The sequence below is a fragment of the Balearica regulorum genome, chromosome 1 (assembly GCF_011004875.1).
Source record: "Balearica regulorum gibbericeps isolate bBalReg1 chromosome 1, bBalReg1.pri, whole genome shotgun sequence".
Classification (NCBI taxonomy): Eukaryota; Metazoa; Chordata; class Aves; order Gruiformes; family Gruidae; genus Balearica; species Balearica regulorum.
The window spans coordinates 67,989,354-68,010,572 of NC_046184.1; the positions used below are offsets into that span (position 1 = coordinate 67,989,354).

The 21,219-nt window shown below is 36.2% G+C and overlaps 1 protein-coding gene across 1 annotated transcript in view; it reads left to right on the forward strand.

Moving 5' to 3' along the window:
- Positions 1-21,219, forward strand: part of ERC1 (ELKS/RAB6-interacting/CAST family member 1) — a 279,843-nt gene that overhangs the window by 59,549 nt on the left and 199,075 nt on the right. The window contains 4 exon segments of the mRNA XM_075756669.1: positions 1,954-2,109; positions 3,871-3,954; positions 6,607-6,774; positions 14,242-14,409. Of these exon segments, the coding sequence (XP_075612784.1) occupies positions 1,954-2,109; positions 3,871-3,954; positions 6,607-6,774; positions 14,242-14,409 (576 nt within the window).

Here is a 21,219-nt window from a genome sequence, read left to right on the forward strand (position 1 = left end):
CTTCTGTCAGTCTTCTAAGTTAAAATAAATATATTTATTTTATTATTTATTATTATTATTTTAAATTTTATTATTGATCAGTGAAGAGATGGAGCTGCTCCATGACACAGTAGAAACCTGCCTTCTGTCTGCCTGCAGCAGATTTCTTTTAGTTAACCAAGAGTCCATTGTATTACAAGGATGGGAATGATGGATTAGTGGGTTTTTGTGATGATGTGGATTGTTTTCTTTTTATAGTATCACCATTTGAAATACTGCTTTGTGTTCTGTCTGTCAACAAAGTTAGCAATTTGCAAACTCAAAACCCACTTAAAGAATGGGTCATGTAGCTAGAAAGATGTCTGTATGTCATTGTAAACCTAACTTTTCTACATGAATTTGTGATTGAATTCTTAAACCATTAACTTAAGTGTGTAATGGAACAATGGTGATTTGCCAATAGCTCAGGAGCCACAAGTGGAGCGTGTGGTTTACACAGCTTTATGCAGTCATATTTCATATTGTATGGTTCATAAAGTACGTCAGATTGGATTTGGAAACTGTCTTTGCAAACTGTTCTCTTCCATTTTTGTATCCTCCCTTTCTCCCTCCCTCCTGCTTTATCTGTCCCTTTTTCTTATATTTTCCTTCTTTTTTCCCCTTCCAACTCTTTCCATTCCATCTCAATGTTTTCCATAGTCATTTCCCATCTATCTACTCTGGAGCCTTTCATTTACCATCTTTCTGTTATTAGTCATCTTTGTGGTCCACAGTAATGAAAACTAATTGACCATCTGGTAACAGTAAGCCGTCTTTACTATTAAAAGAGAAACACTGATATTTCTGGGAAATGATGCGAGCACTGAAACTAAATACTATTGTGAATTAACAATGTACAACTTCACCTTAGTACCTCTCCAATCTTTTGTTGCAAAAGTCCACTTTACCAGTTTTAACTTAAGCATCAAAAATTAAGCAAGAGATCTGACTAGATCTTCATTATGTCCTGTATAAAAATTTTATCTGGTGAATGAAAACCTATATGTGAAAGTCTTTCATGCTTTTTTTCAGCTGTGCTTTGATTATCAGATACAAAAAAAAAAAAAAAAAAAAGGATTGGTCTATGAAAGAATGGGGGATAGTTTCAAATCCTACCTGTATTTCAGGAAAGACAAAATATTTTGGAGAAATGAAATAAACAAAATAGACTGCTTTAAGAGATTACAATTCATAAATACCTATCTGTGTTCATGAGTATGCGTGAAGCTCTGTGTGCTGTCTGAATCTGTTCTTGCTGTTCCTAATACATAAGACTTCTAAAGAAACAGTAAACCAATTAGACTGAAAACTCTGATCATCCTGTAAAACTATGAGGATAATGTTAGATTGAATTTTTTGTTTTTCCAGATACATATTTTTAACCATGGAAATGTTTTATATGTTGTATATATGTGACAGAATACTTGAAGGATCCTCTACTGCTTTATCTACTGAAAATTAGACTGTCCACTCAAAGCTAGATTGTTGCATCTTTGCTTATGGTGCTTTTTATGTTCTCCATTTGTGACCTCACTTTAATTAGTAGTAGCACAAACTCATTTTTTTTGCCATTGTTGCAGTCACATTTTGCTGTTCATTCATTATACTGTTTTATGCTGGCTTCGCATTACAAAGCAACCTTTTTTCATGTTCCTTTATTTATTCATCATATACTGTGTCCCTGGCCCTAGCCATGTTTTCTTTCAGTACTAAATTCTTGGTTTCCTTGAAAGGTATAAAAAATTTGAAAAATGAGTACTTGAGCACTCAGCCAGATGCTCTGTAAAGCATCTGTACAGACTGATTTCTGTAGGAATTTCAACAGTAAATTTCAAGGGCAGGTACATGTCCAACAGATTATTTCCTTAACTCCAGTGGTATGTTAACAAATCATCTAACTGTGTATCTTTATCTGTCTCTTCTAATTGTTTTCAGGATTCAAAAATTTCTTCCATGGAGCGTGGCCTCCGGGATTTGGAAGAGGAGATTCAGATGTTGAAGTCAAATGGAGCTCTGAGCACAGAGGAACGTGAAGAGGAAATGAAGCAAATGGAGGTGTACCGTAGTCATTCCAAATTCATGAAAAATAAGGTATTGAGAAAACAAATGATAGTAATAAGATAAACTGAGCTCAGCAAACAGAGAAATTTTCATACTTCAGTAGAGTCTGGGTTCCCATTCAAGTGCTGGGAAACAGAATTTATTTGTATTCTGCCATGAAGCCACTAAAATATTTACAGTATATATATTTAAGATATTTAAGTATTTAATATCTAAGAGACTTTTACATTCAAATTTGAAAATATTATAATGGCGGTATCATGGCCCAAATCCTGCTTTTAGTGTCACACCTAACTTTCTTTTATTTCAGAAGGATTTTGTGTTTATCTTTAGACCATTGCTAATCCATTATAGCTTCAGGTTTTATTTGATATATAGCCTATTGAAAAAAGTGTTTCTTTTTTCAACTGTTCTACTATAACTAGCAGATCTTTGTATGATGCAAAGGCTGAAAAGAGCATGAACTGTCACTATAATGGCTTTCTACTACGCTCTCCTTCCAGTAGTGGAGTCAGAATGAGAGTAGATTCTACAACAGTGGTGGCGCCAACATTTATTTATGCTGTTGGGAATACAGGACAAATGCAGCAGTGAGAGACATGTTGATCCTCAGGTATAAGGATGGACACTGAGTACTGAATTGTCTGTAGCCAAAAGTCAATTCATTCTTTGTTTCTTCCAAGAAGTGTTTTCTCAGTCTTTTAAGTGGGCCCTAACATTTTCTAATGAAGATTCAGGCCACCTTGTACTGTAAATTTAAGTATATTTTGAGCAATCCTGCTTTTCTTAGTTAGCTTTTGCATACTGCCTGTAAGAAGTGAACAAATCCCTGGAACAGAGGTTGAAAATTATTCTACTAGGTTCTGAACAATTGTAACCTACTGCATTTGTCCTACTTGAAATTATTTGTTGAAAAAAGAATGCTGGAGAAAGTTTCTTGGAGAAGTGTTACTTGCCCTAAAGTAGAAACATGTAATAAGTATGTGTTTCTTCGACTTCCCTCACGCCAGCTCACTGATTTACCTCAAGATAACCACATCTGTTCTTTTATACTTTTGCCCTTTATCCTACTGTGTTGCTTCTAGAAATTGAAGGATATCCCCTTCAAATTAGGAATGGAGAGACCATTTTAGCACCTGTTCCTTCCATCCTTTCTTTTTGCTTTCTGCTTTCCTTCTTTCCTTGTTAGCAACTCTTCGATTTCCCCTTCTCCCCTCCTTCTGTGGGCCTATAGATCTGTTGGCTACTCAATTTCTGGACCTCTTCCATCTACTGTGTCTGCTCACTTACTTTCCTGCAGAAAATTTGCTCCTTTTTTTATGACTATTCACTCATGATTCGTAGTAAGCTCCAATCTTGCTATCTTGCTGTCTTACCTTGTTTTGTAATTGCACAACATTTATTTTTTCAGTATTGTATAGTCATCTGTGGCTGTATCTTGACAATTAACTTTATTTCTCTTAAACTGAAATATGTCCCTTTTTCTGTCCTAATTTCGTCATGAATTCCAGTTTCAAAACCGTTTGGTGAGGTGCCCCATACTTGACATATATAAACGTAACTATAACTAGACATCTTTGTTTCATAATCAAATTCTTGTCTGGCAGCCTATATGAAATTACAGAGACATTAAACTTTTGAGAAGACTTAACGAAGAATGGAAGAGAAAATGAATGACCAGTGTTGATCCTTCTGTTCAGTTCTTTGTCACTTTTAGTTCCTTGGATTGAAACAGGCTAACTAGAAGCTGACAAATAATAAATATTTAAAAACATAACAATGTCGTGACAGGTAGAGCAACTGAAGGAAGAGCTAAGTGCCAAAGAGGCTCAAGGGGAGGACCTGAAAAAAAGAGTGGCTGGTCTCCAGGCCGAGGTCTCTGCAGTAAGATTTATCTTTTGTGTGCAGTGGCCATTCACTGGGGCTTGGTAGCTCTCTGGCTTTCGGGGTAACTTTTCTTCTCTTACCTTCTTTATGCCTTGATATAACAGTAGAACTAACAGCCTGCTCAGCCTTGTAGCTGCCTTTTTGTTGACATGGTTTTGGTGTCCATAACATCACTCTTCAACTGAACATCTATATTTGTTTTGTTACTGGTGGTTTTTAATGGTATGAGCAGTTCTAGAAGTAACTTATTCTTCTCTTTCGAAGCATATTTTCTAAAGTATTCAGCACCCATTTTGGGGCCAGACTTTCAAAGAGATTTTCTTTCCCTAGTAGAAGAAAAATAATTTGAAAACATGTGCAGAACCCTCTTAACATTGTTTCACAAAAAATAACAAAAGCTGGATGCTGAACGCTTTTTAAAAGTGATTGTTTAATTTTAGCAGCATGAATTTAGGTTATTCCTTTGCTGTGAAATCAGTGCATTTGCAGAATGATCATAGTGATCAAAGTGACAGAGAGAGATGCGAGTGCTTAACGCTGCCTTAACTTCTCTTGCAGCTTGGAATGGTATGCGCTGCATTCCTCCTGAAGAGCTTTAGCACATTGGCAGTGGGGGCTTACAGCTCTGAAATGGGGATTTTAGAGAGAATGATCTTAGGGTGCTACTTGGGAATATTAATGTAATGAAATGTGGTTGTGTTTAAATGAGAACATTTCACCAAAACACAAATATTTAGGATAAACTACTGTTCTGAGATGAACCCAAAAAGAATGCATATTTTCAAAGAAAGACCAAACTGGTTTGAGAAAGTTTTACTGTAATTCAGGCTACCTACTAGTTAAAAAAGTTTGTGTCATCTGAAATTTTTAAGGAACTGCTTTTGTTTAGATACTCCAGAAAACTTAACTAGCAGTAAATAGTTTCTCTATTCCTAGCTATTCTGCTGTGCCTAGCAGTATTGTGCCACTGGTTGTATTGGCCAGTAGCTGACAGCAGAAATAGTGCTGCTAATGTCAATACTTTAGTATCTAATTTAAGTAGGTGGTGAAATTCTGTGGACGTATTTGCTTTTATTAAAAATATGAAAAAAACAACCCAATATGTTTGAATTAGGTGAACAATAAACTATCGAATAGTTCTATAAATGAAATTCTTCTTATACTGCTTCCCATTGTTCTGTTTTAAAAAACTTAGTTTGTGTGAGTTTTTTTGAGATACATGTCCTCCTCCTTCCGCTCCCCTTCTTTCTTATCTCGTTACGTACGCTGTTTCACACTGGAATACAGGAGTCCTTGATGACATTTTTTGATACTATTTTAATACTCCTCGGCAAAGAGTGTTCTTTCTTTAATTGCCCATTATTGAAACAGTGTTGTCAAGATAAAAACCATATATACTCAAGCTTTTCTTCTCAGTTATTTCTACTAGTACATGCATTTATTCAAATTAAAAATAAAAATAAAAAATATAAATTATGGCTTATATCAATTTAATTTTCTTCTTGTCACATTCCCAGCAATGGAAGATGACCTGTACAATTTTTTTAGTTTGTGATGTCCTTTAATTTCTGTTTTGAAGCATTAGACAACATACTTTTGTGATTGAGGGAATTTTTTTTTAATGTCACAAACAAAATTGTTCAAGTTAAAAAAGGGAAAACTGTTTAGTTTTTGGAGATATGCCCATCTCTGCTATATAATATGTAAAAGTAAAATATTGCTATTTTATTCTGTGAGGTGTATCACAAGCAAACCAGAAAGATGATTATAAACTTGGACGTAAGTCTACATTTAGACTTCCCTGTCCTCTTTATTTGTTTTTTTCCTTCAGATTTACATCAAAATTGTCCTGGGTGATGATTGCACTTAATATGAGATTTCATCTCATTTCCGTGCTTTATTTTAACATTTCTTACTGTTTGTCTTTTAAACTCATAATCCAACCTACATTTGTTAAAATAAGTTGGCATTTCCTTACTGATTTAATTTGCTAAATTAAATCTAGGAAATTGCTCTCGACAAAGTGCAATTCCACAAACAGTTTCCATGTTGTTCTGATGTATGTTTGCATCTGCTTTAAGAAGCTTCCATGAATTAAAAGGTATTTCTTAGAAGATTGAAATGCTGGTTTTGTATATAGCGGGAAAGTGAAGGTGTCTTTACGTACTCTGTAAGCATGAGACTGGATTGATAGATGGAGAGATGGACGGAAACTCGCTGGTTTGACATTTCAAAGCAAACATCGTGCTTCTGAGAGAGACCTGTAGGTATCTCATCTTTTCTGATACTACAGTGTAAGGGTACCTTGTCATTACAGTTCTGCTTCATCTTCATTAAAACCTTATCCCTGCTAAGTAACTGGTTTGGGTCAGTCCTTTGAAAGACGACTAAGAACAGACTGCCTCTGTTAAAAAAAACCCCACCAACCTCTCTTGAAAAATTGATCCTATTGCTCCCCCTTCTTTTTCCTTGTATCTTTTACTCTTGACACAAATTTTTACTGGCCTTCCATTCAAGATAACCGAAGGCTTCACAATTCTGTGGGATAAGTTTAGAATATCATACTGTCTGGTGAATTTATAGTTATTTTTGTAAGGAAGGTATAAATTATTTTTTCCTTTGCTCATCTTTCTTTTTCAGATTGGTCAGGTGAAGCAGGAACTGTCACGCAAAGACACTGAGTTGCTGGCCTTGCAGACAAAGCTGGAGACCCTCACGAATCAGTTCTCTGACAGCAAGCAGCATATTGAAGTTCTGAAAGAGTCTCTTACAGCTAAAGAGCAAAGAGCTGCTATCCTGCAGACAGAGGTGAAATACTCACTGACTTTTCATAGAGATATAAAGCGCTATTTCTTTTCTTGCTTATGTTATACAATCCCATAGCCACTCAATACTGCTTGTTCTGAGCACATTCTATCTTTAATTATATGTTTGATTCTCTAGGCCAGGGGATTGATCATAAAGGCAAATATGTGTGTACAAGTGCACACATATTCTTGTGGATAAATACACACTTGTACAACTTGCTCCACTAACATGCAGTCACTAATATTATTTTTCCTAGGCACAGCTAAATTGTAAGTTGCAATGCCTGAGCTGGGGGGATTTATTTTCAATGACCTTGTAGCTACAAGAGAGCAGAGAAAGGAAGAGTGTTCCAGTAGTATACAACTCACTGAGGCTTCACTACTACTGTAAGCATGTATGGGAACTCTTGCATGTAAGCCTGTGCTTACACCTGAGATACGGGCTTTCATGTTTTATGATGCATATTCCAAGATAAAGGAAAAATATTTTCAAAACTGTGTTTCGATAATAAATGCTTAATAAATTCCCATATTACGTAAGATACAAGTGTATATCTGAACATCAAATGGATACTAAGTATAGCATAAATTTATTACTTTTGGACATTCTTGAAGGAAAAGTATGAAATGTTGTGTGAAGACAGCATTTCAATCCTCTGGCTTGGAAAATTGTAGTGTTAGTAGGAGTCCAAAAGATGGCAGTCATGCATCAAAAAATATTTGTGTTGTTACAGCTAAACCAGTGAAAAGCCAAAGGAGCTGTGAAATATGTATGTAGAAAATTTGTGGGTAACACTGGTAGAAAGATTCCATGTAACGAGAGCATAAGAATTTATTTGAATGTTTTACCCTCATGTAGCTTTCCTTTATCCATGTTCAGTGAATCTGTGGGTCCACATGCAGAAAGCAAGTTATGTAGCAAATATCTTTTGATGTTCTAAGATGGCTTTTCTGATTATTCTCAGATTTACGTAGAAGTTGAAATTGCATTAGTCAGTATAACTCTGAAAGTGTGCTAGTTTACAATCATAAACTTCATGTTAAATTTGTTCATTCTTTTCTGCTAGTCAGGAATGTACCCTAGTTTCATACATGTTTATTTTAAAAAATATTTACATTTCAAAATATCATTGGAAGTATGTATTAGGTAAATAAACATTTTAAAATGTAAATTGCAGGTTTTGATCTATTACAGTGATTGAAAAAAATATATATTAAATCACTGTGCAGTATTGTGACAAACCAACGAAGCTAGAAACACATTTCTCTTCATACTTTTAAATAATAAAAAAGCAGTACTTTACTGCCCATGAGAGGTGAAGTTTTCGAAAGAGTGCACTTTATTAACAAGTTAAAAGACTTCAGTAGATGGTCATAATTTCAGCTGTTGTGGTAGGTAAATATTTATTCGAATAAAATGTATGGAATTTTAGCAAAATATTTAAATAAGACTCAGTTATATGCCATTGATAGATACTCTTGATAGTTATTCAGAACATTTTGATTTTATTTCAGCTAATGGCCAAAGAAGTTTTTTAATATAGAAAACCATTCTACTCTCTAACTTGTAATATTACTAAATAATCATTGAGAATATTTGTTCTTCACTAGGCTCTTCAAAATGAGATTCTCATATAGCACCACAATACAAAACCAAATCTGATTCTTCCTCTGAAACGTGCAAACTCTTTTTTTACTAATAAAATGTGGCTGAAAGGCAGGGCGAAGGCAGGAGAGAGATATATATTTTCTACTTACTGCTTTAAGTAGAATTTAATAATTTAAATTTAATAGATTTAATGGATTCAATACAGTCTAGCATGTTCTCCACAGTAAGGTGTAGCAATCTGGTATGGATATAACACATATGAAGTGTTGTTGATTATCAGGCTATTCTATTGTGTCAGAGTAAATATTTAGAATGATCCATTTATGTTCCTGAGAATTTTTATGTAATTCCAAGAAGCTATTTATACTTTTTGAAAGATAATCACATCTTTTTCATCCTTGCTGATGTTCTTGACAGAAAGCTCAACAATTGAATCATCATACACAGTTACCTTTCTTCTGTCTTCACAAGTTATCCTCTCAAGTGTAAGATTGAAACATGTCGATAAAATGCAGTGTTGAGACATTTGTCATTGCATCCTGTGATGTATTTGCATTTTTTTAAGGAAAAAGATATCTTTCTATACAAGAGTTTTCACTGGAAATAGAGTAGGAACGTGAGAATCCTGCCTGGCCTCACTTGTTGACAGCAGTGGTCAATGTTAAAACGTAGCTAGCCTCTCTCTATACACCTCAGTTATGAGAAGGGAGAGAGGTGCATTTTCTGTCATGTATTGGCAGACATCTTCATAGGGGATTGGTGTTTTAAAGTCATTTTTAAATAAACATTTTGAGAGAAAAGAGCATACCTTTATAAGCCTCTGTCTTTTAGTCTTCTGTTAAAGAAAACTGCAGTTAGAGTGGGGAATAGATGTTGGTATAATACCTCAAAAGTGGATTTGCCACCTGCCACACTGGAACTACAAAAAACAGTGAGCTGTGTGTGGGGTGTTTATCTTGAGGGCTGTTGGGTGGAGAGCATATTGTGGTTAACTTTTCAATGTGTGAAGGACCCTTTTAAAAATAGCTCTAAAAATGTACAATCTCTTTGTAAACAAAACAAAAAATAAATCAATATTGATTTTGGAGTTAAGACTTGATCATATAAAGTTTGTGTTTTGCCTAATGAGCCCCTTAGATTAGGTCAGTGCCAGAAGGTACAAGGTTAAATTAATCAGTGAGAACATTCCCCTTTATTTTTGTATACTGCCTGAGCTGGCGTGTTTCTGTAATTGGTCTGTTCCATATGCTAAATTCAGATTAATATTCAGTAGAAAAATAAATCCAGTCCCCTGGAAATATTTTATTTACTCTGAATGTCTCGGTAGAACGTAAAATTCTCTAAGGGTCTGCCTTTATTGGGGCTTATACTGGCATTTTGAAACTACAGTAGTCTCTCCCGAATCAGAGACAGTTAGGGAGTGGATCACATTTAGTGAGGAATGTGTGAATGGGAGTGGGGTGTCTCTAACAAGACTTGTTAGCGCCAGCTACGTGAAGACCTATGTGAACACCTGCAAACGTTAAGCTCAGCTCACATCACTGAGTTCACCGTGTTTAGGTATTTAATACCTTGTGCTAGAGATTGCAGGAGAACAGTTTAACTGATTTCTGACCTGAGCAGGCCCCGGAAGTGGTACATCTGCCCTGCATTGAGTTTATAAGCCTAGCAAGAACCAAACAGGCTCTGCACAAAGCCAGATGTGTGCACCTCTGCTCTATGGCATACTCATGTAATCTAAGGTATCCAGGTAACTGGCTTTGTGTTGATAACGAATTCACTCTCAAGTCTCCTACAGACCGTACTGTATATTGCTGCAATTTGTATAGGAAGGTGAAGAGTCAACTCTAATTAGTAAGAAAGATCAATGTCAAAAATAGAGAGTTAAGTCTTGTGAACTACCACTGCATTCAAAATCAGTCAGTAAACATAGCTTTTAAAGTCTTAATTACAGACTATGCTATCAGGAAAACAGCTTAACTCTTTATTGTGTTTATATGATGTGTTTGCAAGATAGTAATAGAATGTGACAAAACTGATGCTTTTTAAAATGTACTCGTTTCGGGTACTTGGAGACTTCACATAGCAATATCTACAGTAGGATAAAAGCAACATTTCACCTCGCATACCAATTATAATTAATGTCTTCCTCTGCATTTCTCAATTATCTTTGAATTCTGAGTGCTGACAGAATTACTTCAACATCTACTTTAAAAAATAGCTAGCTCTTGTTAGAACCCATAGCAAGCTCTAAACACATATTTCAGGAATGATTTTCTGTCTGTTCCTTTTGCTGCCATTAATGTAGTTGTACCAACAGAGAATAAAAGTTTTTAATTTTGCCATCACGAACAAATCAGGGCTTGGATATAACACAGGAGAGACTGTACTTTCTGATATAACTGAATGGAGTATGGCTTGGTTCACTGATTTAAATCAATAGTTCAGCCATGGTTTAAACAGGTGGCAGGAAGATGGCAAGAATCACTCAGTCTCAGGAAAAGAATAAAGCACTGTTTTTTTTAGTGTAGTGACAGGACAAGGGGTAACGGGTTTAAGCTGAAGGAGGGTCGATTTAGATTAGATGTTAGAAAGAAATTCTTTACTGTGAGGGTGGTGAGGCACTGGAACAGGTTGCCCAGAGAGGTTGTGGATGCCCCATCCCTGGAAGTGTTTAAGGCCAGGTTGGATGGGGCTTTGGGCAACATGGTCTAGTGGAGGGTGTCCCTTCCTGCAGCAGGGGGGTTGGAACTAGATGATCTTTGAGGTCTCTTCCAACCCAAACCATTCTATGATTCTGTGATCTTCCTAAACCCAAGTGGGAATCACCAGTGTCATAATACCCTGATTGCTACTGTACAGTGGAGATGATGGTAAAAATGGGAAAAAACATGTGTGCAACCTAAGTCCTATTGACTCAAGCTCCTGAGTAATTTCTGAAATTCACTGTGGACTTCTGAAAATTTTAGTGATTTTCCTAAGCTACAAGTTGGGAATATTCTTAAAAGTAAGACTTTAATCTAATTACAGAATCCAAGATTTTAAAAAAGGCTTAAGAATAAATTTAGATTAAATATTATGTCATTTATTGTGTTTATTCTAGTAGTCATTGGAGCTATTAATGCTCTAGTTTTTCTTAGAAATTTGGAATTCTACGTGCTTAATGTATACATGCTATACATATATAATGCTATACCTACTAGGAACAGAGCTATAGAGTATTATTTACTGCTACTGGAAAATTCTGTGAAGACAGATGAATAATTCCCAACACAACTTTTCATACATTGTTCTCACAGTGAAGAAATTTAAGTCTTCGTATGGTACCCAACTGAAAAGAGGTACCTGTTGTACCTGTCCCTAGGAAGGGTATTATGTTGAAGGTGGCAACAAATGTGCTTATTTTGCTAAAGCTTCATGGGAAATTGGATGGTACGTGCAGGTCCAGTGAGCAAGCCCATTGTTATAGAGAGGACTAGCAGTTGCCTGAGCTGTACGGTAATATTTTACTTGCCATGCATAATTAAAGACATGGCAGTTTATTACTGTGAAAGCAGTTAGGTTAACCCAGGGTTAAGACTGCACCATCCAAGACGCAGAAGTCAGGAGAAGGGGCGTCAGCACCTCAGTAGCTGTTTGCCTAGTTGTTTCCATGTCCAGAGAAAATCTTAAGCTGACTTTGTTGGAGTTGGCATCACCTGACTCCCACAGACCTCAATTCTTCTCACTGTGGGAGGATGCTATACATAAACTGAGCTGACATGAATAAACAAGTGCAGTGTTCTGCCAGGAATAGTGCTAAAGTGATGATTGTGTGTCCTGCCAGCCTTTGAAAATATTCTTGAAAGTGTTTTCTGTGGTTTCCTAGGCAGGGACCTCACACAAATAAAACCAGGAATGCAATTTACCCCAAACCGTAAGCTAATATAGAGTTCAAAGAGAATAATCAATCAGAAAATGGAAAGCATTCTGTGCATAAATTTCTGTTTGCCGATGTTCTCTTTTCACTTAATCCTGTGCTGTAGGCATCAGGACTGTCTCAAATATTTTGCAACACAACTGTTGAGAGTATGTGGATTTGCTTGTGAGGGAGATTTTTCAGTTTCCCTTCAAAAATGAATGAAAGTGGCTCTTAGCTTTAATATTAGAGATATCCAGAGAAGAACATACCTAATCAATCTATAAATCTGTGTGTTTTTAAAAAGAAGACAAAACCTGATCCACCTGCTAAACTTTTCATTTTTCATTTCACTAGCAATCCTATAAATCATATTTGGGTAGTACCTGGTACTCTAATATGACTGCAGAATAATACTCCATGCCCCACTTGCTGGGTGAGAGGTCAGGAATGTGATTTTAATAACGTACGTGTAAGTGAGAAGGCTCCAGACGTAGAGGTGGCAGTGGGATTGCAGTGCTGATGTGGGGAGAGCAGGGCAGTTCTTTTCCCCACTGGCAAGTGCTTATTGCTCTGTGTAAAAGGAATCAGACAAAACAGCAAAGGATTTTGTGGGCATAACATACTGTAAATGTAGAGCCTTAGAGGCAACTTTTCCATGTGCAAATTGAAATAAAGTGGAATTAGAATAACACATAAAAAGTAAATGTTGCTCAAAATACCGTAAGCATGGCGACTACCTAAATTCTTTCCCTAGCTGGAGTTGTCCAAGTTATTTTTTCACTTCATGTCTGTGCTAGCCTATGCTGTGCAGAAGGACCAAGAAATTCATTGATCACCCTGTTTACTCTGTGTGACTGATGTCCTGTAATGGATTCAGCTAACAGGAACCAAATCTGATACTGTCAAATAAGATTAGCAGCCAAGCTGACAGATGTGAGCTCTGTCTGAATCCCGAGTGGATAGGGGTCAGTGGGTTTCTTTTGGTATCTTGAGCAGGTTGGTGGTGTTGGATTTCGTATTCCACAATGGTCTTTGAGATTAGTCTGTGCTTTGTGGTGACCTTTTTCTCCTCATCAAATTTATATTCAGATAGCTCTGATTCCTTCTCCCATTTCTTTTGTCTTGTGAGCACTGTGTTTTATTCGTATAAGAGAAATACAGAAGGAAAAGCAAAAACTCTTCAACATGCAGTTATGAAGTTTGAGGATACTATAGAATTCCCAGAGTGTGTTTCTAAATTTATTGAGGCTATGGGAGCTCTAAGTATGTTTGTGTCCAAATTACACCCACAATACCCTGTACTGTGTCATTTGTTCCCTTTTATCTTTAATATAAAACTGCATCCTGCTGAAAAAGCATGTTACCTTTTAATTATTGTGTTGCTATTTAAATATTCTTAGCCATCCTAAGGTAACCCTCTTTCCATGTTTTGATCTGCAGTGGCCTCAAAGACTTCAGCTTTCATTACCTCCAGGCTGAGCCAATACTCTGATTAAAACCTAGAATATAAAGTGACTGTTTGGTACTAAGAGTCAATGTTTAAATCTCTGAACGTTAGTAATGTTTCAAATAAAGGGGTTGGTTTTCCTACATATGAGAGAACTTCTCAACAACACATTGTGTTGGCTTCTACTTTGAGGAAAATATTCCAGACTTGTTTCTTACAAGACTGAGGTATGTCAGAAGTCTGATTTGAGATTTTCCAAGTGGGAACATTGGTCTCATATAATTTGGGAATAAAACATTTGATTACTTTTACTGTTTAGTCTCCTACCACTTGTGATAACTATTTTATCACAAACTTATATATGTTGAAATCTTAAAGTAAGGGATATTAATTTTCTGAATCTATTTGTAAGTTGAGAGCACTCACTCCCTTGTGGAAGTGTAGTTTGACTTTTCTAAAATTTCTCTCCTTCAGTGCTAAACAAACCCTGTTTCTGCCTGTCTGAATCTAGGTGGATGCGTTACGATTACGTCTGGAAGAGAAGGAGACTATGCTAAATAAGAAGACAAAGCAGATTCAGGAGATGGCAGAGGAGAAGGGGACTCAAGCAGGAGAGATCCATGACCTCAAGGACATGTTGGAGGTGAAGGAACGCAAAGTTAATGTTCTTCAGAAGAAGGTAAGATTGTAGAGGTCTGAATCAGATACACATCGCTGATGCATCTCGATTACTAAGTCTATCAAAAAGTCTGAACTAGAATTTACATTTTGGAGATTAATGATTGAGTCCATTCATGTAATGGAAAGATGGTGAATGATTAATTTTGTTTTGAAGTTTTGAAGGCAAAAAAAATAGAACTCAAAGCAAAGGTTGTTGCCTTTCAGTGGTTGCGTGTGCTGCTTCCACTTCCTTACTAACAATGACTGAAATAGTTGTAGGAGGGCAGGCACATCATCTGAAAAATCAGTCCTTTCACTCCCACCTCCTTAACAAAGCCATGCTGATTTGAAGCACAGGGCACTGGGTGACTATGACTTCAGTATGTGACTAAATGAATGAGGGGTTGTATCAGTAGAAGCAATTAGGATGATTCTTCTATAAACTTACAAAGTTCTTCCTGAACTTTTCTATAACTTTCATTAGAAATGCTGTTTTATCATGCTTAGTATTTCTTGGGAACTAGTATAACAGGATGATCGAGGTCCAGACTATTCTGCATATCTTTCTGGATAAGAAAATGTAGATCTTGCCAGTGAAATGGGGGAGATCTGGATAAGAAAAAGTAGTCCCTGTCAGGGAGATTGGAGAGGTTTCCCAAAGGGCATTGAGTTCTAGGGCAATGAATGTCACTACGGATGATTGTTTGCAAATTGCATACAATGTTTCCCAAATGGCTACTACACATGGTAAAAACAGTGAAATGCGTGTATCGCCAGAAATTTTAATTTACAGAATATTTTTTCCTCTGTATTTCTAGAGAAGCTGTTCTTGGAGCTTGTATTTGATGTATTAGGCTGTGAATGTGGGTTCTTTCTAGACCTTTAAGCTATTCTGTGGAATTCTTGTAATTTTAATAGTTCAGAATATTGATTAATTTCTGACACCTGGCCAATGCCTTTTCTTCTAGTATATAGCTATGAATAATGAGGGTTTAGGTCATATTCAGTTCTGTTACAGCAAACTTCATGCAGGAATGGAAGTTCAGGCATGGAGTTTAGCCATAAGTAAGTCATATAATTCTACAATAGAGCCCTAATTCCCAGTCTTTGTGGTCTTATTTTTTGACTGTTCATCTTTTTAGAAACACAGATTTTTAATTTTTGTGCTGTGCTTTGTCTTTGTTTTCAAAGTCAGTCATGCACACTCCAGACATTGATTGAGATCCCAGATGAACGTTTAACCAAGAACTGGGGAATCTGACATTTGCATAAATGTTAAATGTCAATGAGGTTGTTTTACTCCTATTTACTCTTGCACTTTTTTTTACGTGTTTTCTTATTTGCTCTATTTAACTCTTTAGCATGATCTTTCATTGGTTCATTTATAGGCATTGCTAAAGGTTCTCTTTTTACACATTTTTTTATACTTGTTTTCTTGAGACCACTGTAATCCGTATTAAGACAGTTTCATCTTCTCTCTTCATGTGGCTAGCCTAATTTTTTTCGAGGTTTGTTTGCTGCTGCTTTTGAGTAAAAGTAGCTGGTCTCTTCACACTGGAAGGTAAGACCCAAGCTTTTAGATGTAAAGGTTTTCAGGTCTTGTTCTCCTAGATAGCTCAACAGAGGATAATGCTACCATAATAAACTGCAATTTGAGTTATTTTGCAAACCTGTCTCTGAGCTTCTTAAACAAAGAAACATATAACCTATCTATAGAAAAATATCTCTTTCCTGCTGATAACTTGAATCACATGTAGAGATTTGAATTTGCTTCAGCCTTCAAGTTGTTGGAACCATTCCCTTGAACTGAACAGTTAAATTATGAAGTTTTTAAATCCAAAGATTATTTTTTCAGTTTCTATAACTAGCAAACCTAGAATATTTTTATGGGTGATCCAGTTGACAATACTTTTATCTGAGATTTTTGGTGCAATATGGAATTTCTTTTTATTTTCTGTAGGGTAAATGAGCACAAATTCAGTCCTTTAAAGTTTTAGAATTGATATCTTTAACTGAATTTTGTTAAGTGGTTCGCCAGACCTGGAATCTAAGACTAGGTTTGGGATTTTCTGTAGATTCGGCTTTGCATTTTCGTGTTCTCTTTAGCATTTTTCCACAGAAAAGCAGAGCTTAAGAAAATACCTAAGGAAGAACAGAACTGATTTTCTCTATATACTCTGAATGTCACGAGAACTTGCATAAATCTGTTTCAGGTGCTAGAGAAAATTATGAAGTTTCGTTTTTATCTCATATATATGCGTGTTCTTTTTTGACTGTACAAATAACTATTTCTGCCCTCTGCCTGGAACTTTAGAAGGTTGTAGCTCCTCTCATGTAAATGTTTTTCTCTTAAAGCTTGTACACTTTGATTTACTTTTTCTTTTCTGGATTTCTAGAGTGCACCTTGTTCTTAAAGTACATAGCCTGTTTTCTGCTTTATCCAAGTGCTGTCTTTCAGACCTCCCAGGGCAGTTCAGAATTTTATTTTCATTAAAAAAAAAAAAAAAAGTGCAGCCTTTTAAACTTTTGTCTCCATGCACAGTAGTCTTTTTGTTCTTCCCTCTGATTATAAACAGGTATGTTCAGGCAGATCAGGTTTTAATTGGTATGTTCTAATTGAAGATCTGGATGGTACAGTTTGAACTATCTTTAGAGGTCATAGATAGTAGTATTTTTTTTTTTACTGGCTTAGTTATCTGATATTAAATGCTTGTTTTATCAACATGATTTAAGTGGTACTTAGGCATTTTAAATGAACACAGTGCCACGACTATGAAAGACGTGTGGTACAAAAATGGTTTTCCAGTTGTGTAGTGTTAAGAAATGTTTTTCTATGGATATTTAGAAGCAGCATCATCATCCTATAACTGCTGCTTGCAGTTAGGAGGAGGCATGGGGCACAAATGTTGGCATGTTGAAGGAATTTAACCAAATTAAGAATCAGATTAGTAGATACTGTTCATTTTTACCAAGTACTCTTCCCCGAACATATACTCAGATTTGAGAATAATTTTGAAGTGGGTACTCTAATGAACTAAATTTTGAACACTGGTATTTTTTGAATGCTAGCTAAAAAGAAAATTTGTTACAAAAGCTAAAATTATAAAGATGTTGAAAAGAAAAGAATTTATTGGGAAAAAATCATTAATTTGCATAATTTACCCATTTAGGAAAAGTTGTTTACTTTCATTTGAAATATAGAGAGATCACCTCTACTAGTAATGGAACCATAGCAAAATGTTAAATGGATGTACTGGGCATTTGGACTTTTGTTCATATATTTTTTTTAATTTTCTGTGACTGTTTTAAGATGTGTAGTCACCTCTTCTGATGACACTATAAGAAGTTGTTTGGTGTGGTGCCCAAAATTGTGCTACACTAAATTTCTGCAATTTCTGTTGTTGAAACATAAATAATTTAAAATGCACCCTTTACTATTGGGTCTCTGTTTGCATACATTAACACAGGCCACTGCATAGTTTGTTTTATGAGCTATTAATATCATTGTTGTATTGATTAAAGGTGGTGAACTAGAAAAGTATATTTTTTGGTCATTCTGAAATCCAGAAGAATAATGTAATGAATGTTTACTGGCTGATTAGGGATCAAACACAAGGCACAGAAGATTATGAGCAACAAAGATCTGAAAAATTAACATAACAATTGGCATCACTACTGATACCCAGTAGGCACCAAAATACAAGTTCCAGGTTGCTGAGGAAACCACATGCTTGCATTTTAAATTCTGGAATCTTTCCAGTTCTAGGCTCCTACAGTGATGTTTTTGGTAGCACCTTTATTTGAGACAATAGAAACAGGGCAAATGCTGGTCAAATTTGAAGTCCTAACCTGAAAAACATTAAATTGTGCTTCATTATTCTCTTTGCCAGATCTGTCTATCTGTGCTGGTAGATCAGGATGAAGAGGAATAGGGGGAAAAGAAAAATCAATACTTTGCAATCAGAGCATTTTAGAGAAATAGCATTTGGGACAAAATATAAGTAATAGTTACCCTGAAAGAAAAAAAACAACGCAGTGAATCAATCACCCGTTGCTTTGGGGGGAGGTCATGTTTTGTCTTGGGGAGTGGGTGTTAACGCTCCCTTCATTGTGCAGTGCAACTGCAGGCAAATAAAATGCAAGTTTTAGTGTCTGAACATGGCAGTGGTTTTTGGCAGCTCTCCATACACTATGATAATTGACCTGTGATAAAGGAAAAACACAGATTTCTTTTTTTTTTTTTTGGGGGGGGGGTGAGGCAGGGTTGGTTTTGTTTTCTTTTGTGACTCTGCTGATGTTACTTCTTTAGCTAGTATTCGGGAAGACTCCAAATCCAATTTACCTGCTCTTCTGGATAAGAAGCATTGCCTTTCTCCAGAGGAAACAAATGCCCTCTGCTTTTTAAAAAGCTTAGAAATCAAAATAAATATCTTATGCTTAATGATAAGAAATATTGTGTGGCAGGAAAGAGGGACTGCAAATGGAATTTATAGCTCAGTTGTTTAAAATCAGTAGTGACCATAGTTACTACAACAGCAATGTTGGTTTAGTGTTCATAACTTTTGAAGATCAGTGTTTGTACTTTAAAGATTATTTTCTTTTCATTCCCTCGTCCATGAGGTAGATTTACCTCCTCAGGCAGCTCTTCTGCTCCAACTCTGAAGAGACACAGGAGCACAGAGAAGGAACTACATTTTCAAACATTTAATTCAGTTTATGGTCATCTCATCTTCCCTGGTGTGACCTTGAACTTGCCTACCAGATGAATGAATGTTATGTTTTCTAAGAATTAATAAAATGCAGGATGGGCTTTTAGATATCCCTTTGAGACTCTCTAAGATGACACTTAGCGCTTAAAAATCCTATATTATTAACACTGCATGTGATGGCCTGTTGAAACCTGCAGTGTGTGTCTGGGTCTCTGATTGTGCAAACTATACAAAGGAGAACAAAGTAAGACTATCCCAACAAAGATAGTTCGCGTGTATGTTTACAAAGTGGGCGAGCTCATTCCCTCTTATTTAAGGCTGGATAATTTTTTGCCTCTGTAATATACCTGTGGGCAAATATATTCTCTGCTTTTTACATGCTTGTATCATGAACATTTAAGGAGGAGCACCATACAGTGCTCCAGGATCATACTGGCCTGCTCATCAGCCCAGCTTCTGCAGGGAGGTAGAAGGAAGATATGCTGGGCTTTCTGCTCATCTAGGACTGATGAAATAGCTACCTTTTTTCAGGAACTTTGTGGCTTAACAAGCAGTGCAAATACAAGAGTATTTCTGTAAATATCTCAGTCAGAAAAAGCCATACTTCTGCTCCTTTTACTCCAGGTCTCAAGGCATGCCACTGAACTGGTTCCAAACCTAGTGCAGAGATTTCAAACACCACAAAAAAGACCTAAAGTCCTCACAGGCTTATGTCAACTTCTTTATTAAAACTGACAGATGTGACCTCAAAGATGTCTTCTGGAGAGTCATAGGGGACTTGTCCCTCTGTGTCCCTGAAGGGATATCAGACCTCTTCTGCTGGTGCTTTTTCTTTCATTCAAGCCTTTCTGCTATAGGCTTGCTGACTACCACCGAACAGAAGAACAAAATTGAAATTTATGGCTTTTTTGAAATTTCCAGAAACTGTTCTAATTTGTTAACCTGTGCCTCCAAGATGCTAGAGTCCCTTCTCTTTTCAGCAACATCCTCTTGGAATCACTTTATGATGTAGGATGGAATTTTAAATAGAAGTATTATCTTCAGTTGCAGTAATAATTGGAGAAATTAGACAAGCTTTGAATCCTTTACCTCTATCAAAATACCACTAGATAAAATCTTGTGATAGCAATGAAAGTGCCAAAGAAGACTGGAGAGGCTTCGTTATGTGAGTTACAATTCAGCATAATTATCCTGTGAGATTTTTTTATTTCTACTGTTCAGGAAGGAGATTAGTTGTTTAATTTCCACATGGGAAATGAGGACACAACACAGAATTTATTTTCATTCTACAGTGAGCCATGACCTTTGAAAATAGGATCCTTACCCTGCTGTTTTGACTTTCCACTTCTCTGAGAATCCATTGAGACTTTTGAGAGCAATTGCAGCCCAGCTCAGATGGCACGGTGTGTCTTTTTTTTTTTCTCTATGAATGTGTGGCTAATAAGACATTTTTAGGGCAGGGGAATACCTCAGTTTCTTCATATATCACTTTTCAACTCTTTGCTAGTTTAGTTTTAAAGGGTGCTGCTTACCATACAGATCTTAGAGTCTATTACAGCAACTTCACATTCAGTGTCAGCAAAATCCCTTCCCTCTCTGGAGAGTCTTTAGCTTGTGAAATTTAATCTTTGTTGTTTCTTTCTGAGCCATATAATAACATTTTTCTGAGTTGGAATATGGGTCCTAAAAGGTCCACAAGCTTAGCTTCACACAGTTGGCAGATAGTCCGTAGTTTACAGGTGCTGGTAGAGATGACAGTGTATTCTCCAGGGACTGACCCAAGGAGTATACTTTTGATCTCCTTGCCTAATCCGTATCAGACATGGTAGATGCATTGTAGCTTGAAGTGCACTCCACCATTCTCATTGTAAGGGCTTTTGGTTTCCAAAGGAGCACGCATTTCATGGCTCTAAGCTGGGTGCTGTTATGGCCCTCATCAGTGAATTCACAGCCTGGAGTAACAGATACCTTGTTTAGGTTATAATAAACAGTACATGATCACTTGTATTCATTGGTGAAATTCCTTTTTGTCTGTTGGATACTTCATACTTAGTTATTGAAAACAATAAATGGACTCCTAGGCATTCTTGGCACTACAGTGAAGAGTTTGAATTGCTTTA